This window comes from Dermacentor albipictus, chromosome 7 (assembly GCF_038994185.2).
Source record: "Dermacentor albipictus isolate Rhodes 1998 colony chromosome 7, USDA_Dalb.pri_finalv2, whole genome shotgun sequence".
NCBI lineage: Eukaryota > Metazoa > Arthropoda > Arachnida > Ixodida > Ixodidae > Dermacentor > Dermacentor albipictus.
In genome coordinates, this window is record NC_091827.1 from 1,880,706 (window position 1) to 1,908,216 (window position 27,511).

Below are 27,511 nucleotides of genomic sequence, written 5' to 3' on the forward strand. Positions count from 1 at the left end.
GGATGCGTGAAAGTCGCGCATCCCCACAACGGCTAGAGCAGTTATGTCAGGAAGCGCTCTGAACCGTAACTTCAGTGTCGTCTTGCATGAAGCGATCACAATGCTGCTGTTGTTCGTGGTGTGCATTATCTTCAATTCATGCTGTTCGTCGTCTTCATCACACTACTAGTATGTCAGTGGCAAAAACTTGTAAGAAACACTACTGCCTTGAGAGCACATGCTATGCGGGACACTGCTATTGCAGCAGCGTCCTCTGGCGGGAGCATCTGCTATGAATTTCTTCGTCTAGTAACATGAGAAGAAAGGGGGCTAACCGAGGGGCCCAATTTTTATTAACCATATCATGAAAAGCCAACAAACAAAGACACCAAGGAAAACACAGGGGAAATTAATTGTACCTACTAATTGAATAAAAGAAACAATAAATTAATTGACATGAAAGTAAATGAAAGAACAACTTGCCACAGGTGGGGAACGATCCCACAGCCTTCGCATTTCGCATGCGATGCTCTACGAATTGAGCTACCGCGGCGCAGTTTCCCCATCCACTTTCTTGGGTATTTATGTTTCCTAGTAGAACCCTGGGAGTGTTAGCCAGCGCCACCACTCACAGACCTTGGCAGCGGATGTGGAACATCCTTTCTGCCGCAGGCATCACTAGTACGTGATCTTCCTTGGTGAAAACAACTGGTTAATAAACCCGCACATGCTACCTGAAGGCATCAATGTTGCCGGATTCGAGACCCTCGTTATGCAAGAATGAGAAGAAAGGTGGTTAACCGAGGGGCTCGATTTTTATTAATCATATCATGAGAAGCCAACAAACAAAGACATCAAGGAAAACATAGGGGAAATTACTTATGCTTACTAATGGAATTAAAGAAATGATTAATTAAGGGCAATGAAAGTGGATGAAAAACCAGCTTGCCGCAGGTAAGGGAACGATCCGATGTCTTTGCATTACACGTGCGATGCTCTAACCAATTGAGCTACCGCGGTGCAGTTTCCCAATCCACTTTATCATTTATCATTTTTTTAGTTCAATTAGTAAGTACAAGTAATTTCCCCTATGTTTTCCTTGGGGCCTTTTTTGGCTTCTCATGATTTGGTCTTGTAACATGTTATCATCATATGTTAACAACATGTTAACAACATCATTCAAGAAACATAGGCTTGCTTTGGTGTCAAAAAATGGTTTGCACAAAGAAACATTGCCAGAGGGAAAGGGATGCGCTGGCAGTATGCTAGAGGAGTGTTTCTTTCAGCTTCTGTTTCCCAGCACTCCAAGAGAATGTGGAGGATAATCAGCTTCTCACACCATCTACTACAGGTTGGAGGAGGTTCATTACCAATCGGCAGGAAATTGTGGGTGCCATATGTGTGTCCTATTCTGAATCGACAGAATAGGACTTCAGTTCTTCGTGTTTTCATGGCGGAGGGCCAGAAACCAAACTGTGGCTTAATCGATTGAAGCTTATTTGATTTATCATCCCACAAGCAATGCCAGCGGGTTTGCAGTTTCTTTCACAAGAAAGGTTTCAAATCTGTAGCAGGGACAGCAGTGGTGGGAATGTTAGCTTGCAATGAAACTGATGTGGCAATTTGGTCCGCTAGCATATAACCCTCAATACCTCTATGGTCAGGCACCCAGCATATAATGACATGCTGGTAAGACATATACACTGTGCACAGAACGGAATAGAGCTCACTAAGTAAAGAATCTTTTGTGTTTATAGAGCAACATCAAGCCTCTTGCAATGCTTAGGGAATCTGTGTATATGCTTCTTTAAGTTTTGATTTCCTGATATGCTTCATAGCTAACAGGAGTGCATAGGCCACATCCATAAAGAGACTTGTTTCAGGATGCAGGACATTTGACTCCGAGAAAGATGGATCGACTGTTGCATAAGACATGCCAGCATGTGACTTAGTAGCGTCGGTGTGGAATTCTGTGCAAGAGTGCTCATACTGAAGTTCCAGGAAATGCATTCCTATATGTGCCTCTGAAGTGTGTTTTGTCACTTCTACAAACAAAGCAAATAAGATTCTATGGGCTGCCACTACCACAGTGGCAATGACTGCTGGGGCCAACAGGCTATATATTCAAGGAGTGAAACAGCCATTCCTTCACTAAGTTTGCTTCACTAAGGATGCGCCGCATTGTTGTTCAGCACGCATGTTGGTCATGTCAGTCAAAGCCATCACACAGGTCACTGAATCATGCGCAACAGGATCATAAGGATCCACGGGGCAACGGGAGATGCAGTCAGCGTCCTTGCGGAGGCATTCAGTCTTGTAATGGACACTAAATGAAAATTCCTGGAGCCGCAAAGCCCAGCGACCAAGTCGTCCAGTCGGGTCCCGTAGGGAAGACAGCCAGCAGAGTGCGTGGTAGTCGGCGATGACCGAAAACATGCGGTCGTACAAATATGGCCGGAACTTGGCAACAGCCCAAACTAAAGCCAAGCACTCCCGCTCGGTGATGAAGTAATTTCTCTCAGCAGGTGACAGCAGGCGGCGGGCGTAAGCTATCACACACTCGGTACCGTTCTGGTGTTGGGTGAGAACAGCGCCAATACCAAAGCCACTTGCGTCAATGTGGACTTCGGTCGGTGCAGACATGGATCAAAGTGGGCAAGTATGGAAGGGGTGGTCAGAAACCCGATGAGAGCGGCGAACGCGTGAGCCTGCTCCGGGTCCCATGAGAATGGCATGTTCTTCTTTAGAAGATCTGTCAAATGCTGAGCAATGTCGGCGAAGTTTTTGACGAAACGGCGAAAGTAAGAACACAGGCCGACGAAGCAGCGCATGTCAGAGGCAGAACATGGCACAGGGAAACTGCGTACGGTGTTAACCTTTTCGCAATCTGGTCGAACACCGGATGCGTCAATGAGGTGTTCCAACACAGTGATCTGACGGCACCCGAATTGACATTTCGTGGGGTTCAGTTGAAGGCCAGCTTTTCAGAAGACCACAAGAATGGCAGCGAGTCGATCAAGGTGGCTGCCGAACGTGGTAGAAAAAACAATAACATTGTCAAGGTAACAAAGACAGGTGGTCCATTTGTAGCCCCGCAGAAGAGAGTCCATCGTACGTTCAAATGTCGCAGGAGCATTGCATAGGCCAAAGGGCATGACTTTATCCGGCGTGATGAAGCCCGTCTTCTCGCAGTCCATTTCATCTACTGAAATATGCCAGTAGCCGGATCGAAGATCGATGGACGAGAAGTAGTTAGCTTCGTGCAAGCAGTCCAAGGCGTCATCGATGCGTGGTAGTGGGTAGACACTTTTCGTGTGATCTTGTTTAAGTGCCGATAATCGACACAAAAACGCCAGGTACCATCTTTCTTTTTTCACAAGGATGACAGGCGAAGCCCAAAGGCTGGGTGATGGCTTGGTGACCCCTTTGCAAACCATTTTGTTCACTTCTGATTGCATGACTCGACGTTCAGCATGTGATACAGGATAGGGACGCCAACGAATAGGATTCGTATCTCCAGTGTTTATACGGTGGTGAACAACAGATGTTTGGCCTAAAGGCTCGTCACCGAAATCAAAGACGCCACTGTACGATTCAAGCAGGAGTCGTATGTCTGTGGCCTGTGCAGAGGTGAGGTCAGGTGCAATCACTTTCGCAAAGTCATTTGTTAAGGCACCAGAGCTGTCAGCTGCAATTGGCACTAATAAGCCACTCTCAGCATTTAGACGCTCAATGTCAAATTCGCAACCACTAGAAACGCTGGCCACAAACATGCTGGCCAGAAGCACTTGAGGGCACCGGCCGAAATTCAGAAGCAGTAGAACGACATCATTATTAGTAACGGTGACCAACGTATGTGGAACAGCACCATTTCGGTTCAAAAGCATGTCGATGATGGGGTGAAGCACATATACACCGTCAGGAACCTGTGGCTGGGAGGTCAAAGTGACGTAAGTAAAAAAAGTAGAAAACACACGTAGCGAAGAAAGGTTATCAGTAGAAGTAACAGAAAGGCAGAGCAGCTCTGTACTTTCACCTGCCTCTGGGAGCTTTGACAAGCTTCTCCAGGTGGACAGAGTCGCTCAGCGTGGAGCAACAGAGGGACCAAACTCTGACACGTTTACACTACAACGCGAAAGAGGCCATAGCTAGGCGCAATGTTACCATCCATGAAAAGGGAGGAATGCTGTATAGACACTACCGAGATCGTAGGGGCCGTATCCTCGATCAGTTAATTGTTCCAGAAAGGTATCGGGCGTATCTCCTGACTTTGTGTCACAGAAATGGCTGGTCGGGTCATCTAGGAATCAACAAAACGAAGGAGAGGCTCTTGTTAGAATATTACTGGCCAGGGTGCTTTAAGGACGTGGAAAATTATGTAAGGTCCTGTGACGCGTGTCAGCGTGTTGGGAAGCAGGAAGATAAGTGCAAGGCACCTTTAATGTTGGTTCTCTTAATCACGGAGCCATTCCTTCGGCTGGTGATCGACACAGTTGGGCCCTTGCCGCCGAGCTGATCAGGGTGCAAGTACCTTTCAACCATGCTCTGCCCCACGACAAAGTTTCCTGAAGCGATTTCTTTGAAGGAACTGAGCTCCACCAAGATAGTTGATGCTCTGTTGTCCCCGTTTGCACGAATCGGTTTTCCTGCAGAGATTCCGGCTGACCAGCGGACGGTATCTACAATTGCTTTAACCACAACGTTTCTAGAAAGGTGTGGTGTGTGGCTGATACACAGCTCCGTGTATCATCTACAATCAAACAGCGTTGAGAAGATGCACTCGGTGCTTAAAAGAGTGCTACGTGCATTGTGCCATGAACACAAAGCAGACTGGGAGGACTGTTTACCCGCAACCCTGTTCGCGTTGAGAACGGTCCCACATAAGGCAACGGGGTTTACTCCTTCCAAGCTGGTGTACGGTCGGACGATCCATTCCCCCCTTAGAATGTTAAGAAAAATGTGGAAAGGAACAGGTTAAAGCCAGACGGTGGTGAGTTATGCTTTAAAATTACTGGATCGCTTAAGTGTCTCGCGAGAACTGGTTTAAAAAAACCTAAAAGAGGCCCAGGAAACCACAAAGGGGTACTATGACAGAAATGCGCATAGGCTAACATTTGAGGTAGGCGACAGGGTCATGATCCTGAGGCCTTCACGAAAAAACAAACTTGAGGTACAGTGGGATGGACCCGTTTAAGATTACCCAGAAGATATCGGAGGCTAACTACACCCTAGAAGTTTATAGAAAAAAGAATAAAGGAATCATTTACCACTGCCAATTTAATGAAACCTCACTGTGGAAGGGAAGAGGTTGTGAACATGGTAGTAAACACATTTGAAGAAGTAGCGGTCGAAATTCCAGTTTTAGCGACAGTGACAGATGCGGAACACTCCACAGAGGACAACCTGAATCTGTCTGTAAACCGACTGGCTCTCGAGGCCGATCAAGTAAGCGACCTCCGGAAACTTTGAGGAATTTTGCCAATGCTTCAGTAGCCGGCCGTGGAGGACGACACTCATTACTCATGAGATTGGGTTGACATCAGACGAGCCCGTCCAATCCAAACCGTACCAGGTCTCACCTCATCAGCGAGAAATAATGGAAGTAGAGATCAAACGAATGCTTGAGTTGGGAATCATTGAGCCAGCAGACAGTGATTACACTTCCCCGGTGATTCTCGTAGAGGCAAGCGGGAAGGAGTCGCGTCCATGTGTGGACTATAGGAAATTGAATGCGATTACAAGGGGCCGACTTTACCCTATACTTAACATAGAAGAATGAGTTGAACGGGTGGGCGGAGCCCAATACATTTCAACAATCGACTTACTTAGGGTGTACTGGCAGGTGCCCATGTCAGAAAGCTCAAGTCGCTAGGCAGCACTCACTTCCTCGCTTGGCACATTTTGACCACTAATGTTAAGTTTCGGGCTTAAGAACGCACCATTTAGCTTTTCCAAGCTGATGGATATTGTTTTGAAAGACCTACAAGATTACACGATCCCCTACTTAGATGATGTGGCCATCTTTTGTAACAGCTGGAACGATCACATGGAGCACTTAAGGAAGTTGCTAGCACGTCTACGAGATGTGGGTCTAACAGTAAAGACCGAAAAGTGCAACTTTGGGTGTTCACAAGTTACTTACCTAAGGCATAAACTAGGAGAGGGGCTTCACCGAGGGTCCCGATTTTTATTAGTCATATCATAAGAAGCCAACAAACACTGACACCAAGGACAACATATGGGAAATTACTTGTGCTTAATAAATGAAATAACGAAATGATGAATTAATGGAAGTTAAAGTGGATGAAAAAACAACTTGCAGCAGGTGGGAACCGAACCCACAACCTTCGCATTTCGCGAAGGTTGTGGGTTCGTTGGCTTCTTATGATATGACTAATGAAAATCGGGATCCTCGGTTAACCCCCTCCCCTCGTTTATTACATAACGAGGGTTTCGAATCCGGCAACATTGATGCCTTCAGGTAGCATGTGTGGGTTTATTGACCAGTTGCCTTCACCCAAAAAGATCACGTTCTCGTGACGCCTGCGGCAAAAAGGACGTTCCACGTCCGCCGCCAAGGTATGCGAGTGGTGGCGCTGGCTAACACTCCCAGGGTTCTTCTACAAGGACACATAAATACCCAAGAAAGTGGATGGGGAAACAGCGCCGCAGTAGCTCAATTGGTAGAGCATCGCACGCGAAATGCGAATGTTGTGGTTTCGGTTCCCACCTGTGGCAAGTTGTTTTTTCATCCACTTTAATTTCCATTAATTCATTTCTTTATTTCATTTATTAAGCACAAGTAATCTCCCCTATGTTGTCCTTTGTGTCAGTGTTTGTTGGCTTCTTATGATATTACTTAGGGCATGTTGTAGGACAAGGAACGCGGCGGCCCTCCAAACTAAAGATAGGGCCTATCAATAACTTACCTGAACCGCGAACTAAGAAGGATGTCAAAGCCTTTCCGGGGCTCGTAGGATATTACCAGCGATACATTCTAAATTTCTCACAGGTAGCAAGCCCCCTTACAGACACCCTCCGAAAGGGAGAGCCTGAAAAAGTTCGATGGAATGAGGCCAAAGAAAGTGCATTTCAGCACCTGAAAATAGTTCTGAGCTCAGGACCAGTGCTTCGTACCTCCAATTATTCTAAGTAATTTATCGTTGAGTGCGACGCTAGTGAAAGAGGGTTGGGAGTCGTCCTCAGCCAGGTGGGCAAAGACACAGAGGAGCATCCGGTATTGTATGCTAGCCGAAAATTAACGTGCAGAGAGGAGGTGTACAGCGCTTCCGAAAAAGAATGCGCCTACTTAGTTTGAGCGGTCCAGAAATTATCTTATCTGTACGGAGCTAAATTCACTATCGAGACTGACCACTGTCATCTGACCTGGCTCAGACACATGTCCCCTAAGAAGGGACGCTTCCTCAGATCGAGCCTAATTGTCTAGGAATACGTCCATTACAAAAGGGGCAAGTTAAATGCGAACGCGGATGGTTTGAGCCGGTTGTTTCGGTCAACCAACTCATTACCTTCCTTCCTTCAACTAACGAAGTAGGAAGTGTTATTATGGGCTGGAAGTCATACTTGTAGCTTCAAAACTTTGGTTGTGTACAGTTATAAAAGTTTAACTTTCTCCCGTTTCTTTTGCAACAACAATATCACTCTGGCCTTGTCAGCATTCGAGGAGATATGGAAAGCTGTTTAGAAAGGTGGTTGGAACTGCTTTATCAAAATTGGGGAAAAAATACAGGGTTGATTTTGATATAGTAATAGCCTGGCAAGTCCGGGGTGAAGAGCGTGCACTTGCACATGGTGCAGTGCTATGTTGTTTCGTTTGTTTTACATTCGTTTTCCAGGGCCCGAGATCCTGAAATTCGTCACTCGAGGCTTGTCACCAGTGCACTACATGTTACATCAGCGTTCCTCATGGCCAGCGAATTGAGTTCACCGGCCATTCTGAACTACCAGGGCTAGGAGGAAGTGTTGGATACGGACCCTTCTTCTGGCATCACTCGAGTTCCCCGACCACATCCAATCGCCATCGCATTCCAATTAGGGTGTGCAGGGGCGCGTCTAACACGTTCCCGGACCTGTCAGACAAGTGGGTGACCCCCACCTCACGTGCCGCACGTTGAGATATTGTCCCATCCCTGCTTGACTCTTCCCGAAAGTGCAACGGGAGCCTGGCACGGTTCGACGCAGTTGATCTTGGTCCCAAGTAAAGCTGTTTTGCAGCTCTAAAAGGTCATTCGAAAACAACCCGTCTCCTCCAGCTGAGCGCTTTCAGATGGGGAGGCAAGCAACACCAAGGCTACACCGGTGGTAAGTCACCCGTCCGACAGTGGAGCCCTTGGAGCGACCCCACCTGCCAAATGCGACGGCACTTGCACGGGCGCCTACCATTGGAGGAAAATGACAACGCTTGAGTGGGCTCGATGATTGGCCGAAAATGACGTGACCCCGAGAGACCGAACGGGTTAAAAGGGAGACAGGGAGAAAAGACGCTCATTCTTTTATTCATTCACTTCTTTCGTTCTTGCCACGGGCTGCAGCGTCCGATTTGCTGCCGGCCATCGATGACTTTATGACTGTTCATTAGTTTGTGTTATTACTGCAAATAATGTAAATTAATCTACAGTTTCATCTCAAAATCCTCCTCAATGTCAGCCAACTCCTGCACTCAACGGCAATATCCAATAACGGCTATTCGCGGGAGGGTCCAACCCCCATGTGCTGAGGTCCGGCATATCAGCCACCAAGAGCCAGTGTGAAGGCATAGAAATAGTCTAACTGTGAAGCATTCATGGTTCATAGTTCAGAAGTCAATAGTTCAAAAATTTTAAACTATATTTTAACTCCACATACGCTATAAAGTCTACACAACTATCTTTAATAGGAAACACATTTCCTGCAACAAAATTTTTGGAAGGTCATTTGCAAAGTGCCTTATAACATGTGCACAACTATAGCAATAACTTTCAAACCTTGATTACTTGCATCCATAAAATCTAGCTCCCATTTATGTTGCCCCTGTTTATCGGTGACAGCTAGTGAAAAACAGGAGGCAAGTTGCCATATTCAAATTTTGTTATACAGTGTATGAGTACAAGTATTTAGGTTGGTCGGCTTGTGTCCCAGTAGTTTACACTCTGAATTTAGCCACGCTTCCATACCAACTCGCCCATTTTTCACTTTTAATCAGTGTAGAAATGCTATACTTCATTATTGTCCTCTAAAAATATATGACTTGTAATTAACTTGAAAGTAACAGTTACTTTTTACATCAACTAGTGTTGAGCTCAAGTACTTTCTGAAATACAGTACTGTAATTATTATGTATTAAGTCATTACATTTTTTTTAAGAAGCAGGATACAAAAGTCATAGGTTGGCTTAGGAATGAGGATTTTGCCTGTGTGGCTGTTTGGTGCAAGTGCATGGGAGGACATCTCAGCCGTCATCATTGTACATGCATTTAGGAAGTGTTGTATTTCCATTTCACTGGGCAGTACAGAAGACAATGCATTGTGGGAAAAGGAAAGCAACAAGGAATCCAGTGACTAGATGCATGCGGTATGCTGCAGCACATTCGCTGCTAGTTTCACCAAAATAGACATTCTTTGAGACTTCAAATGGTTAGTGCTTTTTTTTATCATCTTACACAGGAGGACATTTTTTTTTTCTTTCTGGCTTTATCTTTTAGTGTCTGCTTAGAATTGGGGTCAGCTTAGTACCAAGTAAATATGGCTTAATTACTTTTCTGCCAGGTACTCAGTAAATTAACTTTATTACTTTTCTTGAGTAACTTATATACATGTATGATCTTGCTGTTACAAGGTGCTCGCAAACAGCGCATTCAATAATCGTGCAACATGAATTATTAAAGATCCAGCAGGCCACCGCAACAATGCTAAAGTCACGAGTCGCACATTTGTGAGCTCTAAGTGCAGTGCCCGTGTTCAGAGCAATAAGTGCAGGCAGCAGGCTGCCTGGCTTCATCTTTTGTTCCCATAGCCTGCAAATGTTTTGATAACTGTGTGTGCTCTATTGCCCAGAATGCTGAAATAGCAGTTTGCCTATTATACAGTCATCTCGGAAAGTAGATGTACACGTTCATACTGAATCATTCAAGTTATATTTTGTAAGGAAAGTGCGTCCCCACCTTATTCTTCTTTGACCGATCTTCAAGTTCTTCTTGGAGGAAGCCGACTCGCTTTGTTAGCTGTTGGTTGCAGAAATTCAGACTTTCAACTTCCTGTAGCAGCTTGCGCATCCCCTGATCTTTGTCCTTCAAGCAGTCCTGGAAAGCATGGGGAATATAAGGCTGACGTACTTCCTGAAGTAGTAAACGATCATGGCCATATAGTACGCTGATTTACCTTGAGCTCGGCATTCTTGACCTGCTCATCTGCCACAGCCTTCTTGAGGACCTGAGCTTGCGCACGTAGCTGTCACAGAACAAAAAGCAGCCGGTTGCGCAAGATCTGAACAAACAGATGTTGCGAAAAGCAGCGTGCAATCGCGATATCACGGCAGATGTCTCGTTACAGATACACCAGCTGCGTTATATGTAGGTACCGACCAGGCGATCTCTTAACTACAGACGCACGATTTTACAACAGCGTGCACAAAGCAATAACAATGAAGCGAATCTCGGCGCGCGTGCGCATGCCAAGGAGAACAGGCAAGCACGTCTTTAACATATATTCGAAAGTTGCTTGTTTGACGCGGAGTGCGATTGGCGTTGAAGTAAATGTATTTAGCAACAACGACCCAAAACGTATGTTCTCGTATGACCGATCTCTGCAGAAGCCGCTATCTCCACCCCCTCCGAAGCCAGACGCAACGCTGCGCAAGTTTCAGGTCTGAACTCCGCGCCCCTGCGGCCTCTAATGACGTGCACAGTCATGCAAAAAAAAAAAAAAAACGAACCGAAGCGAGTGCTTTCACTTAAACGCGCCTTCACGCGACACTGTTTTCGCGGCAGGGAGGCTGACCCCACGTCAATGCATGCGCTACCTTGGAGTACTCATAGGCGAGTTTCTGATACTTTGCCGGCAAGCCACCTTCGGGAGAGGCTGACTCGTCCATCAAGCTCGCGCGGTGTAGTGATATCGGGCCACAGACAAGTGGCTGCGGGCCACCCACCGCAGTTGGCGCCGAACCAGGCCGAACTACCAGCAGCGCACCATAAGCGTACGCTCTACCACAGGTGATAACAGTCTGTCTGACGGAAAGCGCGACCGCCGCGGCCCCTTGTTTTCATACAAAATGAAGTTGTGTCAAGCCACTCGATTTCAATCCAGAGTCGGTGCGGCAGCCGGCGTCGTGAGACGATCATTTCAGGAATCGCCCGACATTTGTGCGCAGCAGAGTTAAGTCTGGGGGCCTTTGCTCCCTGAATAGAAGAAAGGGGGTTAACCGAGGGGCCCAGTTTTTATTAGTCATATCATAGTCTTATAAGACGCCAACAACACCAAGGACAACATAGGGGAAATCACTTGTGTTTAATAAACGAAATAAAGAAACGATAAATGAATGGACATGAAAGTGGATGAAAAAAAAATGGCTGTGGCTTAGCTAAGGTTAAGCCCAGGATGCGAAGCATACTAGCCTTCATTTTAGTTGTTGAACCACTGTTTAGCCTGGTGAACTGCTGTTGCTTGGCTATTTTTGGTTCGGCTAGACGAAGAAACAACTCATGCAGGCGAGCGCATGAGCTGCGACCCGGCTATGTAGCTACGCGGCCGCAAGCGAGCGCACGAGTTGAGCCTCCGCTTTTGCAGCTGTTATGACGTCATATGGTAGCTACGCTGCCGCGCGCGGCGCAGCAAGGAAGAGCGTGGTTGTGCGGCTAGTATGCTTCGCATAAAACAACGAGCCACAGGTAGAACAAGATCCCACAACTTCGCATTTCGCGTGCTATGCTCTACGAATCGAGCTCCCGCGGCGCAGTTTCCCCATCCGCAGTTGCTCAATTTGTGGAGCATCACACGCGAAATGCAAAGGTTGTGGGATAGTTCCCCACCTGTGGCAAGTTGTTTTTTCATCCACTTTCATTTCCATTAATTTATCGTTTCTTTATTTCGTTCATTAAACGCAAGTGATTTCCACTATATATCCTTAATGTCTGTGTTTGTTGGCTTCTTACGATACGACTTTGCCTAGGTACTACGGAAGAGAAGTTTCTTTGATCGTTTTGTATGTGTTTGTCCCTAGCTGTACCGGCATGCCTGTGAAAGGTTGTGCGTGTGCTGATGCCGTGCATCGCTCACAAGTTTTCCTTGTCTCATAAGAAAAACATAGGTTAAAAAATGTCACCTAATAAAAAGGTTAAAGAAACAGAGAGGGATCCATGGAAAATAGGGATGTAGACGAAATCATCACTGCGAACATACGGAACTTTCAAGCAGGCAATGGACCACTTGCAGAAGTACGACTGCGCATGCGCCAAAACCGGCCGCGGGGCGGCGCTTCGTGAGCGCCGTCTCCGTGGTTGGAAAGCAAACTGCGCAGCTCGGGCGTGACATGCCGGCCAACTGAGTCGCTTTCGGCTGCACGAGGTATTATTATGGAAATAGAAATAGTAATTTCTTCAGATTTCCGCCCGCGAAGGTTAATGTGGAGAAGTTTGTGGACGGCAGCGGTGAAGCGGTCGAACCCGGACGGCACGCCGTGGCAGCTAACAGTGCATTCTAGGATCTGTGGCTTATGCAGGCGACTTCTATTCCCTTTTAGTAAAGCAATGAAGGGGGCTAGTTGGTGAACGTTCATGGTTATATTGCGCTCAGTTTTACACAGACGATATTAAGAAAGGACAGGACGTGGACGGATGTAGCGCTACATCCGTCCACGTCCTGTCCTTTCTTAATATCGTCTGTGTAAAACTGAGCGCAATATAACCATGAACTATTCCCTTGTCATCTCCTGCCAGTTCTGCAACGCTGAACAGAAGGCCAGCGACGTGCTGGCAGGGCTTGCTGAGGCTGTAAAATATAAAGAATGCAGTTTTCCTTCGCGCTCGTCTCTGAGTGACCCTGATTATATGCGAGTACGATTAAGCAATTTGTGAAAAACGGCGCAAACAGATGCGGCCAGTGTGAGTCTCCGCTCGTCTTCTTTTTTTTTCCGTACTACATGTCAGTTGTGTTGCGCTCTCTTCCACCATGACTTCGAACCAATTCGTCAAACTATCTGCCTTGATGAGTATTCGCGAGTAAGCGAGAGCTTACTGGCCTGCGGACGCACGCGCTGCCCATATTTAAGCTGATATAACGTATAATAAAATAGGTTGGCGTAAGCTTTGAGGCCTTAGCGCTCGCAAAAACAGACTGAATAACCTACTGCGTACATATAGCGCATGCGACATTTGGGATACGGCTTCGTAAACCACAATCATGCAACACAGCAGTTTGGCGAAACAGCACGAGATGAATATCAAATTTGCAAGCTAGAACGTGTACATATATTGTTCCATGCAACAACTAAGAGTTCGGGGAATGCGAAACGCGTAAAGCACTCATCCGGCCAGACATTCACAGTGCTCTCCGGCAATGTCGCCAATGGCTTTTGTGAACTATGCTGTAACCCCGTAGATGCCCGACTTCATGGATGGCGTGTACGTAGCTCCTATGAGGCCAAGTGGAGGGTCCACGGTGTTTACGTTAAGTTTTATGTGCTTAACCTAACCCTCTTTTTTTTTAAAGCCCATCGGCGGTGTGCCTGACAAACGGACGAAGTGTTGGCATGAAGATAACCCCACGCATTGTCGCTCGTTATGCAGCCCTCTGAGAAGTAAGTTGTCCGTCCTATTTGCAAAAACGGCAAGAGAATGAAGTCCTCTTCAATCATATTTAAGGCAGGTCATATATGGCAACTACCAAAGAACGTCGACGCTTTCACAAAACGTGAAAGAAGCTCTGCAAACACAACGTCGCCACTCGATGCCGCCGTACCAAAGCAAGGCTGGAGCCGGGATGTTTTCCAACCAAGCGGCGAGGCGCAAGCTTCCTGTTTTTCGCGCTAGGTGGCGCTCCGACTTCTGCAAGTGGTCAATTGGTGAAGAAAATATCTGCAATAATTCTATGTAGAGCTCAATGTTGTTTGAAGTCAGCAGGACTCAAGTACCAAGGGATAGACACATAATGCTGTGCATTTGGAAAGGAGTACGTGGAGAGGAAAAGAAAACAGCTGAACACCAGCTGCTCTTCTGTAAAGAGCTTCTCGCCCTAAAATTCAAAGCAACGAAGCTGATTTTTTCAAAGCTTTGGGGTTTAGGGTCAATGGAGGCAAAATAGAACTTAGGCGAGTACAAAAACCAAGCGGAGGTTATCTTATTGGTGGCTAAAATGAAGGCAAGAGTGAAACTCACCCTTCGCTAAGTACAATATATATTACTAGTCACGGTTGAATGGCATGTGCCGCCGCCCAATTTAAAGGGTTCATACTGAAACTTGAGTAAACCTGCGAATAAATTGAGTTGCAAACATGATGGAAAGAAGAGAGACCACAACACTAGGAAGCAGCGCTTCTACAGTAGCAGCATTGTAGGCTCCCTTCTTTCCGTCATATTCGCATCTAAATTTTTTCGCTGGTTTTCCCGAGTTTGAGTATGAACCAACTGGCCCAGCAAGCAGCACTTCTACAGTAAAGGGTTCAGTCTCATCGCTCAATGCATCCATCCCCAACAGGCTCCTTCGTACTTTTCTTAGTGTACAATTCTCTTCTCCACCTCCAGGCACTCGCTTCCTTCACGGCTTCAAACATTGCATCTTCGATTTCACTGGTGAACGATGTACGCTTATGCATAAAAACTAATTTCACCCAAAGAGAACATGTGGCAACCATGAAACCTTCCACTTCCAAATCCAGTTATTGAGCATGATGCAAGACGTACACGATGACAAGCTCCACAAGCGCCGGCAGAGAAATAATGATGTAGTTTTTTGCACAGGGTTCATTCTTCATTCACAGTTTTGCTCAGAGAGGGTTTGCGGTCATAATTATGTTGCATGATCACAGCTCCAGATAATGTTCGCTCTTATTTTCTCGGGCATCGTATTACAGAGATGAGTGGAAGCACCATATTATTGCACCTTTGGTAAACTTTCCTTAGCCAACATGGGTGAAACCGCGCTTGAGGAACTGTTCATAGAAGCGTCCATTGCCCACAAGCTGTGTCCACTGCTGCTCTCGTCAGCACTGAAAACAATGCTGCTTTACAGGCACCCGTGATTTATAGTTCAGGGCAAAGAAATAAAGACACGTTCGATTTACGTGCGCCACCTGAACCAGTTCACAAGGTGCTGCACCGAATGTGCTTGTTGATCTTCTCTGAAGCAGAAATACCATCATTATTTGGTGCGGACTCTGCTTATTCACCATAGGAGATGAGCTACTGCTAACCATGCCCCTCACCTTTTCATTGTACAAGCTTCAACATATTTTAGCAACTTACAAACACACAACAACAGAGACCCATATCAGAGTCCTTGGAAGGACTCTGCCAGTATGTATCTTCTCGTTGCACAAACTGATGGCTACAGATGAAAGTTTTCACTCTGAATGCTTTATTTGTTGCTTACCGCCTGCCACAAGTAGCAGATGACATGCGCCGCTGAGTACTACCACTGTGCCGTTGTACTGAGCGCAGCACCACTTTTGCGTCATGATGCGGAGAAGTAGCGAACTACACCCCGGGTGGGTCGGTTGGCACACATACTCCTCCAGCCACCATAACTACTAGAATGCAATTTTTGCAGTAATACTCACCGCAAGATTGAACTAGTGGCAGCAAGCACAGTCGTCGTGTGCGCCGCGTGTACCTGAGTGACTCAAGCAGGCTAGGTGACTATTTTTCACCACCCAAGTTTAAAGGGGATGCCAATAAATCACCATCATCGTCAGCGTGGATAGGCCAGACGAGAAGCCAGGCTCATGCACACCTGCCGGAGACAAATAAATGGTTTCCGCTAGCTTAGGGCAATCCTGTGTGCACAGAACACCTATAATACTTCTGTGTGTTCTCATACGTGCACAGCGCTCGGGGCCTCCTTAAGCGCGAATGCAGCGGCATGCTAGACTACAAGAGCCAACAGCTGATGCGGCCCTGTGCTCGTTAAGCCCGAACTCGCAGTGGTCGGTACTCCCGTGCGATGCCAGAGATCCCGACACCATACATTCAATATTCCAATATTGATTTCTTATCATCCGTTGCACAAAGGAGCTGATCTTCCTGAAAACTTTTCACCACAATGACGTTCAGGCCCGATTTCATTTTCTATGTTGCATCAAAAGGCCAATGGCTTGATAACAATGGCTCTGAGCTAATGACAGATTGCAAAGCAAATGGAAAATAAAGTGGATTACAAAATATGGCTGCAGACGTGCAACATCAATACATCACACCTCCAGAGGCATTAATTATCTCACATTACATCATACAGTTATGACTGTGCAGGCTGAAGACAGTCATGACGAAATCTACAAAATGTGCCGGATCTTGAATAAAAGTTGGAAAGATACAGTAGGCTTCAGGCATGCCAAAGTGTATAAACACATTCCATTTTATTTGCACTGCCCACTATGGTCCCCATCTCTTTTAATGCACAAATAGCTTAAGAGCATTATTTGCTCCCCAATGGGAAAAGAAAATGTCAATACATCGTCATGCTCCAGTAAAGCAGAAACAGATGCCATATCAGGTGATAAACAGTGATGCATAGAAATGCAAACTTAGTGTTTAGGGAATGTTCTTAAACAATAAGGTTCAGTTGCAAACTGCATGTTTTGTTTATGTACAGCATTCGCAATGCCTCAGGAAAACGACTGGGCTTTGTCTGAAAGTAGGCCTAACAATCTTTAACTCCAAACTTATTGAAATGGGAACTCTAGATTTTTATGAGTCGTGACAGATGAGATGTTTTAACGAATTTAGGATACATAGCACAATATAGTTTCAAGCTAGCTTATACAGAAAGAAAATATATTAGCAGTGCTGAAGTAATGAAAGAAACAGGGCTTACAAGGTTATAAAGCAGACGAGAAGCATAATTGTCTTCTACTTATGTACTGTAGTAAGCACAGTGATGGCATATTCAATGGGTAATTTTATAGCACTCTGACGGTCACGTAAATAACAATGACCCTGTGTTACAAGGACAAGAGATGTCAGCAGCATTATTCCATCTTTCTTAATACTACAAAAGCAAGTTTATTCTTATGATAAGCTTCGCAGAAGTGTTTGGATGTGCCCAGTAAAATGTGATGTTGCATTAGTTGAGTGCACGCAAGCAGGCCAAAACAAGAACTTTTTTTATAAAGACGCCCAAGACCAACCGCAGTTTCACTATAATCAAATACAATCAAAACACAGAAATGCTCTTGTTACACAACCAATGAACCGATTTGAATAACATTGGTTGTATTTGAGAGAGGAAGCTAAATTCTGTAGCAAGCAGAATTTTGATTTAAGTCTTCAAATTTTTTAATGATAATTGTAAAAACAGAACATTTCAAACGAAACAAAGCCCTTGCTTTACAACTTCATAACTTCACAACAAAGACAGACATTGAAACTGGCGAGTGGAGACTGGCGACGAGTAAGTGGCAGGGCGTTCTTTATCTCATCCGCAGCGCTCGGCCAGCAGCATGCATTTTCACCGTGATCCGATGGGAGCCGACCTTGTTCACTGGACGCATGCTTGAGAGCAGCACGATACCATTGTGCAAGCACTTCGTCAAGTGGCTTCTTTCATATTTTGCTGGCTTTCTTTGCAACCCCCCCAAAAAAGGACAACATGAGACATATCGTAAAGGAACCAACTCGATCGGTGGTTTCTGAAGATGCTCTACAAATCTGCGTTTCATACTTGGGGTGCTCAGTCAATAATTAAAATGTTGGGTAATTAAACTTAATTATTACTTAGTGAGTTATGAAGAAAAAAATTGAGTTAGTATAGGCTATTGCGAATAGTATGCGTGTGGTTCAATTCACTCCCGATGCGCTTTTCATTTTTAAATACTTGGCTCAAGTTATGTGGGACACCCTGTACACTTGTGTGGTAGAGTTTCAATCAAAACATATTTACTGTGTGATTTATTATACAAAGTTTGCTGCATGCCATAATTAACTCGAAATGAGCAGCAATAGTATTACCGAGAATGTTCTCATGATCATGAAATTTGTCAATAATTGCTGGTGGGCTTGGCTGTTGCAACGTAGCTGCATGATGACATTGTGAAGGAGAGAGCGAGAGACTGTGTTGTGCACGAGATTTGTAAATTCCCTCCTGCATGCAGAGCAATAATACTTGGCTTACATGTTGACAGAAGCCTAGCTTTAATATGTTCAAACAGTGTTTAACAGCTCCTTTAAGGTTTGTGATCTTGCACAAAGATTGTTCAGTGTAATCCGCCGTCAAAGGGAACACGCAGCTAGTGAAATGTGGTGTAAAGGCACCCAGAATAATTTTTGATGTACAAAACAGGCCAACTTAAGATGTACGAATTGATTAACCCAGTTACTTCTTTCTGACAAAAACAAAGAAACATCCCAGTTGTACTGCCTTTATCACTTGTTAGCTGTTCCTTTAAACAGTGCACATTGTTGCCTCCAATGCTATGAAACACAGCTAAGGTTTTCCAGGAAAGCCTGCAGGTCAGGAGGACGCTATAGCTACCCCAATTCACATACACTTAAAACAAAAATACTCCTGTTTTTCTACAGCTAACAGTATCAAGTGAAGTTTTTTCCCAATAAATAAACAGAGTATTAAACTGACCTTTCAAAGTAGATTTTGCATTTATGCCCTCAAAAAGCGTGTAGAAAAAAAATGCAATGTAGTTTCCCATCCTGTAGCTCATCAGTTAACCCTTTCAGGACAGGCAACAAGTGGAGTCTTCACTTCTCTCAGGTGGTGCACTTGTCACAAATAACATCTGATGGCGCTAGAAGTTGTTGAAGAAAGAAGTTGAGAGCACAGATTCACTCGTACACAGTGAAGCCCATCCTCATATAAAAAATCTTTTTCCTACTAAACTTAACCTCCTTGACAGAAATTTTTCACGTGGTCTTGCTTTACACGATCGTCAGAATAATTTGCACAGGAAGACTCATTTGAGTCCAGTGCCACCTTTGCTAAAGTGTAATTTTTTTTTTAGAATAAAATTCATATTTCTGACAAACGTTCTTTCTGGTCTAGGAATCGTCTACATAAAAAAAAAATCAATTTTTCTGGCAAGTCTTCATTTCTTTAGTGTCCTTAAACACTAAAAAAGAATTACAGCAATTCTGTGAACAGACTTTTTTTTAGAGCATTACAGATGAGACAAAATTGTACACTGCATGTACCTCTAGAAAATACCACTGCTTCATGAAGATCACTTTCTAGAATACTCAGTTAAACAATTTATGCCCATTACATGCATACCAAATTTGTATAAAAAATTTGTTCACAATCGTGTGCTCCGTCATCTTCAGTTTATAGAGTCGTTATGTCTGTGTTTTTGCAGAGTTAAGGAATCGCCTAAACACAAAACTTATGTCTTCTTTTGCAATTTTCTGTATTAGTTTTCTTTTAAAAATTGTGGGGGGTTTAAAAAATTGAGGGCCTATAAAAAAATTTGGCTCGCAACAGCGATAGAATGAAGAATGTTAGGTGTAACGTTAAGAGACAGGAAGAGAGCGGTGTGGATCAGAGAGCAAATGGGGATAGCCAATATTCTAATTGACATTAACAGAAAAATATGGAGGTGGGCAGGCCATGTAATGCATAGGTTAGATGGCCAGTGGACCATTAGAGTTGCAGAATAGGTGCCAGGAGAAGGGAAATGCAGTCGAGGATGGCAGGAAACTAGGTAAGGCGATGAAATTAGGAAATTCACAGGTGCAAGTTGGAATCGGTTGGCGCAGGACAGGGGTAATTGGAGATCGCAGGGAGAGGCCTTCGTCCTGCAGTGAACATAAAATAGGCTGATGATGATGATGAGTCACAGAATATGGCTTTTTCTATTATACGCAAAAAAAAAAAAGAATTCATTCAAGTTCATTTAGCTGCTGTATTAGGCAAAAACTGTTAAGTGGTTCAGTGGCCACATTTCGATGGGGGCCAAAAAAATGCTCGTGAGCTTAAGTGCACATTAAAGAAACCCTGGCGATTGCTATTAATTTATTATAGCCCGAGTGTAGCTTCGGAATGTGTTCAATGAAACAAGAAATCAATGAAACAGTCACTCAATCCCAAGGTGAGAATTCCTGCATGTCCCATGTGTTCGAACAAGGAAGAGTGAAATAGTTCTCTTCAAATGCATTCGCTGTGCACAAAAGGACTAAGAATCCAAATATAAGCGGCAAAAGATTTTTGAAAAGTTGCTGACCGAAATGCAGTCATGGTCATTACAAGGACATCCTGCCAGCATGAAAATTTTTTCTGCGAATACAGTAATCTCACTCTAAGAATCACTTTGTTAACTTAGAAGAACTTGTTGTTGGGCGAGTTGGTGCATATTAGTAAGCAGTGTTATAACTGTGCAAACGAACGACCACAGAAAGAGCACACAAGGACAGGCGCAGACTTGCAACTAACCTTTATTCCACAAAGACCACATATAAGTACATCCCAGAAATATACCACTGTGCGTGCACGGAAAAAGCACAGTCACCAAAAAAACCTTTCTGTGCAAGCAACACGCAACTTAACTACATTCATCAATAAACCTCAACTCATTGTTGTGCAGATAAACTGAGATGTCGCTGACAAAATCATGTCCCTTCTTTCTTATAAGTCTTTCTTATAAGATACGCCTTGCGTAACTCGCTCGGCTATCTCGGCACCGGCACAAAATCACTTCTTTCAGGATCGGCTTATATGGGCACGCCAAGCAGTAGGTAGGAAGGTATGGTCCCACTCACTTTATTCCTAATTGTATGTGGTCTTTGTGGAATAAAGATTAGTTGCGAGTCGGCACCTGTCCTTGTGTGCTCTCTCTCTGTGGTCGTTTGTTCACGCAGTTGTAAAACATCTTTGCTGAGCAGAGTTAACCGATGATCAGCTGAGCTAGTTCAAACTGCTTTTACGACGAAGCTTAGCTTGAGGACAACTCCAACTTTCTGATTATATTACATACAAAATGCTCTAATAAAGGCAACTGCTGAATTGATATGAATAAAATTTGTTGTAAAAGAAAAGCTGAAGTTACATCGACTGTTGGAAGCAGAACTGGACTTAGGGCCTGTAATGTAAAAAAAGATGGCACGAAAGAGTTAAAAATAAAAACAATATTCTACTGCCAAGTGCAACTTTACATCAAAGACATATACAGTAGAACCTCAATGATACATTCCCGTTACGTACATTTCCCCGGAGTCAACATTCCCGATTAAGAACACAAAAAATGACCCAATAGAATTACGCTAATTTTTGCCAGTTTATACGTTCCCGGAAAACACAATTTTTCAGCACCAACGTTCAGTACATTGCCAAACTGTGATCGTATGATACGTTTTCCGCTCGCTAGATCCCATGTAAACAAGAAAATGCACGAGGCTCGCGCGATCGAGAACAGTATATAGCTGCCCGCCGCAGTAGCTTCACCGCAATACTCGCCCACCCATCTCACATGAAAATGCCAGCGCGCGCTCAGTTTCCCATTTCTGTCCCAGCAAATCTCTGCCCAGGTAGTCGCACTCCGCATCCACAGCTATCACCGCCTATTATATTGAGATAAGCATCTTCACCTATCTGTTTCACAGCGCATGGTGCCCTCAAAAGCATATCACACGATAACCGAAACGCGCCGCCGTTCCCTGCTGCAGACTGTGATCGTGTAAGTTTTCCGGCCGCTAGATCCCATGTGAACAAGAAAAGGCGCGAGGCATGTGCTATCGAGAACAGCATATAGCCACCCGTCTCACGCGAAAGCGATGGTGCACACATTTTTTTAACCCGCTACTAGCAAAATTATCACCACCCGAGTCATTGCACACCGCATTCACAGCTGTCGCCACCAAACCTACTGCGATATGCATCTTCGCCTATCTGTTTTACAGCGCGTGGTGTGTAGTGCCACTGGTAGTGCACTGCACGCTTCTAGTAGGCGACAATCTAAACGAGCCAAACGAGCTGCAGTTTCCTGCTGCAGGCTGCACGATGTTGTAATCGCATTTCGCTATGGCGGCATTCGGCATCGCCCACCAGCTCGATTTCCTCTCGGTTTCCTGTTGCCCCCTTAAAACACCACGCAATTGGGAAACAAGAACACGCGTCTCGGGCTGCCAGAGCAGCACCAGCTCGACGCACATCGGCGTCTCGAGCCGAGCCGCAGCAATCGGCGCGACGCTTCGCTTTATAGAGATGTTAACAATAGTTTAGTCTGTCAAATTTGTTTAGCTACTTCGGATCGTACGTTTTTCCGGTTAGTATGTTCTTTCTCACATTTTTTTTTAAACGTATGAACGAGGTTCTACTGTATGTCACAATTCTGTAAAGTTCATCAGAGTCAGACAATAATAACTGTCTGGAAATACATGGACGCATTCCATCATTTTCAAGGGTTAGAGAGAAGTTCCTTTCACAAACCAGTGATATAATACATTGCAATGCCAAACATCAATTTTGTCAGCATTGAATCTGACAAAATAATAATATTGTGATATATGTTTTCATAGCATAGTTGCAGGGTCATAAATGTAACAATGTTTCTCTTGAAATTTTCAGATGTTTCACATAGTTTTGTTAAATAAGTGAAGGCCTGTATAAATCTGTTCCCAAAAGTCAGTATTTGGACATTCTCTGTCGAATGCAATATATCTTGTCCAAAATTGGTTCAGTGGAAGCTGAGCAAGATGATGTCTCCATAAACACACACACAGACAAACCTTCGTACAATGAACTTGGATATATAACAAATTATTGATAATGAAGTAAATGTAAATTTTGGTTGGTCATGCTTTACTTCAATGGGGTCCTGCTGTAACGAAACCATAAATGCAGCATCAAACATGGTATTGGTTATTCAAAAGCAAATTTTTGTCTGCATTCAGCTCAAAATATGTATTCTAGTAGCCAAAATGTCAAGTACAGTGACCAACCAATTTTTCAGGCAGCCAGTTTTTCTAACCAGTGCAATTATTCGAACTTCCTTGTGGCTTCCCCACCCAGAACCCGTTGTATTAAGGCAACCAAAATTATGGACATTGCACAATGTGCTGCTCAATTTTTCCATTATCTGCGCACGCAATGTCATAAGCAGAACAGCCGTGGACAAAGTTGCCACCACATCGACTCAGCACCAAACTGAAAATTTGGTCGCAGGCCCTCGATAAAGCGGCGCTGTTTAGGCCTAGCAACTTAGGAGTACTACAGCTTTAATGAAAATTTGCTGACAGACGGTGAAATGGCTGGTGACAAGTCGTCACGAGAAGCTCGTCAATGTGTTAGTACTTGGAGACCTCATTGGTGATCAAGGGAGATCTATGAGCCAGACTTGGTAGCAAATCGCTAGGTAGTCACCTTGGTAGCAAAGTTGAGGACCCCATTGTGTCCAAAAACTCAGCGGTCGGCTATTCAACAAGAGCAATATGAAACTGCACATTTTGGACATGCATGCTTCAAATTTCGCCAAGCGGCTTGGCTTGGCTGCAGCTCGCAGGCTAATGCGCTGATCTCACGTGATCACAATGATCACATGGTTGTGTCAAGGTGCACATATACAATTTCCTGTGGTTCCCTTGCCACATATCACCATGGCAAGCCACTAAAGGGCTATCAAAATTTACTTGAGGCCATTTGCTGGCCTGTGGGAGGCATCAAACTTGCATTTCTTTCTAAGAGACCTGATTGCAACTTTTTTATTGTGTGCTGATAACAACTATTGCATATAACAAAGGTATATTTATGATGAATCTGACTTTGCTATAACGAGGTTTAACTGTACTGTATAGATTAGATATGAGCTCTTGAAGTAAAGCCTCCTCTGAACGCTTGATCAGGCAACAAGATTTCCAATGCACCTCATGTTTGTGTCAAAACAAATCTACTGTAACAAAAAAAAGGTATTAAAAGGCATACTTGCTAGATAATCTCGCATATCAAAGAAATCATTTAAAAAATGACAGCCATCGTCACATCCAAAATAACTTTGTACAGCTTATCCTAAAAAAATTCAAGCTTGAACACAAATATCTTTTGGATTGGACTTCTTTGTACAAGCATCCTTGCACATGGCAGAACCTAAATCCAGAGCTTTCGTGCCAGCATTGCTTGCATAACCTCTTGGGACAACACAGAGTTTCTAACTGGCAATCAACAAGGTACTTATTTAAACTTTACACACCACACTGTGTCTGAAGAGCAGTGGAAGACTGAATCATAAATAAATAGCAGATGGAAAGAAAACAATTGCTGTCGAGCTATAACAGTTTTAACAAACAAAGAGCGTCCCATAAATCGCATTGTCACACTGTTCCTCTTGCGATCAGCTTCAGAGAGGCAGCTGCTGTATCTCTCAGGTCAGTGTCTCCTGGCTCTGGAAGAAGGGTCATGTACACCAGATGCAAACCATGGTCTCTGCGAACGCACGGGCAGTGGACGACGTCCCAATGAAGAAAAGCTGTCCCTGACACGCCACGACGATGAGGTGTGTCTCTCTAGTTCCTCAAAGCTGTCATCACGAGACTGTACAAGGGGCCACCGGGACGTTGGCAACAGTAGTCCGGGAGGGTTGTTGAACACATAAGACGGCTTAGATGATGTGGCCGATGACAGAAATCGTTGTTCACGAGGGTGCGCACACTGGCCGCCCAAGGAGCATAATGGCTGCACACAGAGTGGCGAGGGGTGCAGAAGTTGATGCTGCTGCTGCGACGGGAGACTGATGTGCCGGCGTCGCGGCTGTGGCAGGGGTCAGACAAGCATGTGTACGGGGGACAGGTCATCAGCCTCACAGCCATAGTTGTCCTTGTCAGACTCAGCTAGGTCCAGGTGCTCGAGGGTCGCTGTCGCCATGGCGATGTCTGGGATCATCTTGCTGAGATTGCTGTTCTCACTCTGCAGCTAAAGGGATGAAAGAAAGAAGGCGTGTGAGGCAAGATGGCTTTCATTCTCCTAAATGTTAAGCATCACCTATTTACATGGAGTGAGATGCGGAGGGCACTGGAGCTGCAATGCAAGTGTCACGAACAATATGTATGGCTGGCTAAGTGCTGTTTACTGTAACTGGTTTCGCATAGTGTACAAACTTCATTCCAATTGGCCTTGCTTTGAGCTGTACTTTGCAGTGGCATCAAAACATGCACAAGTAACTTTTTCAACTGGAATCCTACACGTGTCAATGTGCCTCCATTTGGACAGATGAACAAAATGCCTGGCTGTACTTAATGTATGACCATATCTGGCACATAATATCTGTCCAGACTACTATGTGTTGGTCTGTAAGCAGACGCTCCCTCCTACCTCAGCCAATCGCAGTGCCCTCCTCCCCAGGTGCGGTTGCCTGTGAAGCCTGAGGTCGGAGGGCGGAGCCAAGCGCCGAGGCGGCGCTCGTGAAGGCGGGACCAAGATGGGGTTTGGTGGAGCTCGAGCCGAAGTGGCAGGCCTCGCCACCATGAGGTCCAGGGGGTCTTGTGTCATAGATGCGGGGGTCCAGTCCTCATTTGGGGGCGGGGCCTGAGCGAGCAAGGTGGCAGCCTGGTCGGGAAGCCCTGCCTCCCGCACCACGCGCAGCTGCAACTGGTGGCTGATGGCACAGCGATTGGCCCCCAGCGAGTAGGCGCGGGCCGCCCCCTGGCGCAACTCCTGCTCCCGCTGCCGCATCTGCCGTAGCAGCTCTTCACTCAGTACTGCATGCACAACATACACAGAGTTGGAATACAGCAAGAGAGCTGTATTCATTATGTATTTCATTCATCCCCAGTTCTGTATAAAAGTCAGAAGCTGGAATAACATAACCACTCTATTCCAATGGCTAATGGTGGATGATGAAGGAAAGAATTTAATAGGAAAGAATCCATATATATTCTACAAGGCCCATATAACTTAGTTTGCTGAATATGTTTTTGTTTGTCTACAGTATTTCAGCAATACTTTACATCCCTCCCGGCTATTACAATTCCTCTTATAGTCCACTCTCCTGTACAATTTTGTCACATAGCAGTGACGGTAAAGAAAGCAGCAAAACTGTGAATGATGAAGCTAGTGTTTTATTGGGCGAACATGTGCCCTCAAAACAGGCTACACTCAAGAAGTAACGATAGCAGCGACCACAGACGGCGATCGGCGAAAATCTGCTCTGCCAGTCAAGTGCGTTGGCTTTTCTACCCAAGTCATAAAAGTTTCCAGAGTAATCGCTGGTGCCTGCATGTCTTCAAGAAAGTACTACACAATTTGCATCACTTATACAATCAGGTTACACAAGCTTCGGTGACAACAGACAACGCATACAACCATCGATAACATTACAGTAGCTTCCAATCATGCAGGCACGTCTTGTGCTGGGCGATAACTTCAAATTGTTAGTGGGTGAAATGCAGTCCCTGAGAAAAGGATAAATAAGTACACATGTCAATACATTGGTTTTGTTGTTTCATCACTGTGGCCACGAGTCATTTAGTAATTTTAAACTCTTACAATATATCATAGAATTACTTAATCCACTGCATACTACCCCATATTTGTTTCCTATTCTGTGTTTTAAATATATTCGTGTTGTGTTCTACGTCTGTATTCCCCACTTTTCACTTGCATGTCATTCTCGCATTGTGCGCCACACTAGAGAACCAAAGCAGTCAGTGGTAACTTGTATTGGTGCTTTACAATTTATTCATTTCTGTTAGTGCTTTACAATTTATTCATTTTATTTAAAAGCACTTCCAATCTCGCAAGAGATCATAGCAAGGAGGGAACGCACATGCACACAGTGAAAAAGAGGGTTAGAACAAATATTGTAAAACACAACACGATACAGTTTTACAATAACTATACACCAAGTCAACTGCAAAATTATACAAAAACAATTACATCAGATACAGTCAAAAGTAAGCAAAACAAAATGAAATCAGCAGAATGTGAGCTAGCACATGGATTATTATGCAGCAAGTATGGATTAAGGGGGAGATGCTCCACCCAAAAACTTTTAAGGCAAAGCTTTTCTTTGCGAACCTTGTCGGGTTTCATGACCGTTGCTACGGCCTGGCTGTTCCCTTGCCAAATAGGCCAAGTAATCACAGCGAAGCACACATACCGCACATGCCGCTGGGTTCCTTGCAGCACCACCAGAGGGCACTCCTTTTCGTACATGTGCCGACGCAGAGATATTGTAGCAAATGGACGTGCTTTTCAGGGCTCCGTGGCGGCAACGAAATCATACGTTTTTTTGCATGCTTTGAGCTTGTTTCTGTTTTGGATTTGCGGCTTTTCTTAGCCTATAAATATAATTGGGTAGTTCTTTTTTTATCCCTCTCTTTTTTGTGCGCAAATGTGTTTCGTGTAAATTTGGTTTTGCAGGATAGTCAGTGTCCTCTCGTGCCACGTGTTTAAC

At 44.8% G+C, this 27,511-nt stretch overlaps 2 protein-coding genes and 1 long non-coding RNA gene across 11 annotated transcripts in view; 1 reads left to right on the top strand and 2 right to left on the bottom strand.

Moving 5' to 3' along the window:
• LOC135918021 (protein phosphatase 1 regulatory subunit 21-like) overlaps window positions 1-11,258 on the bottom strand; it is a 247,346-nt gene extending 236,088 nt beyond the window's left edge. For 2 of the 5 annotated variants that reach the window (XM_065451687.2, XM_065451689.2), the window contains exon 1: window positions 10,140-10,277. Coding sequence is in view for 3 of the 5 variants with exons in the window: in XM_065451686.2 (XP_065307758.1) it covers window positions 10,140-10,277; window positions 10,357-10,425; window positions 10,997-11,068 (279 nt within the window). In the remaining 2 variants the exon portion in view is untranslated. Of the gene's footprint in view, window positions 1-10,139; window positions 10,278-10,356; window positions 10,426-10,996 lie in introns of those variants that run through there. The other 3 variants (XM_065451686.2, XM_065451684.2, XM_065451685.2) reach the window with 3 other exon arrangements.
• Window positions 11,259-12,453: 1,195 nt separating this feature from the next.
• Window positions 12,454-27,511, top strand: part of LOC135918013 (uncharacterized) — a 104,132-nt gene continuing 89,074 nt past the window's right edge. For both annotated transcript variants that reach the window (XR_011507302.1, XR_011507303.1), the window contains exon 1: window positions 12,454-12,540. This is a non-coding gene — a long non-coding RNA (uncharacterized lncRNA). The remainder of the gene's footprint in view (window positions 12,541-27,511) is intronic.
• Window positions 16,525-27,511, bottom strand: part of LOC135918012 (BTB/POZ domain-containing protein 7) — a 140,530-nt gene continuing 129,543 nt past the window's right edge. For all 4 annotated transcript variants that reach the window (XM_065451678.2, XM_065451676.2, XM_065451679.2 and 1 more), the window contains 2 exons: window positions 25,429-25,814; window positions 16,525-25,029 (listed from right to left, as the gene is read on the bottom strand). In XM_065451678.2, the coding sequence (XP_065307750.2) occupies window positions 24,880-25,029; window positions 25,429-25,814 (536 nt within the window). In that variant the 3' untranslated portion in view covers window positions 16,525-24,879. The remainder of the gene's footprint in view (window positions 25,030-25,428; window positions 25,815-27,511) is intronic.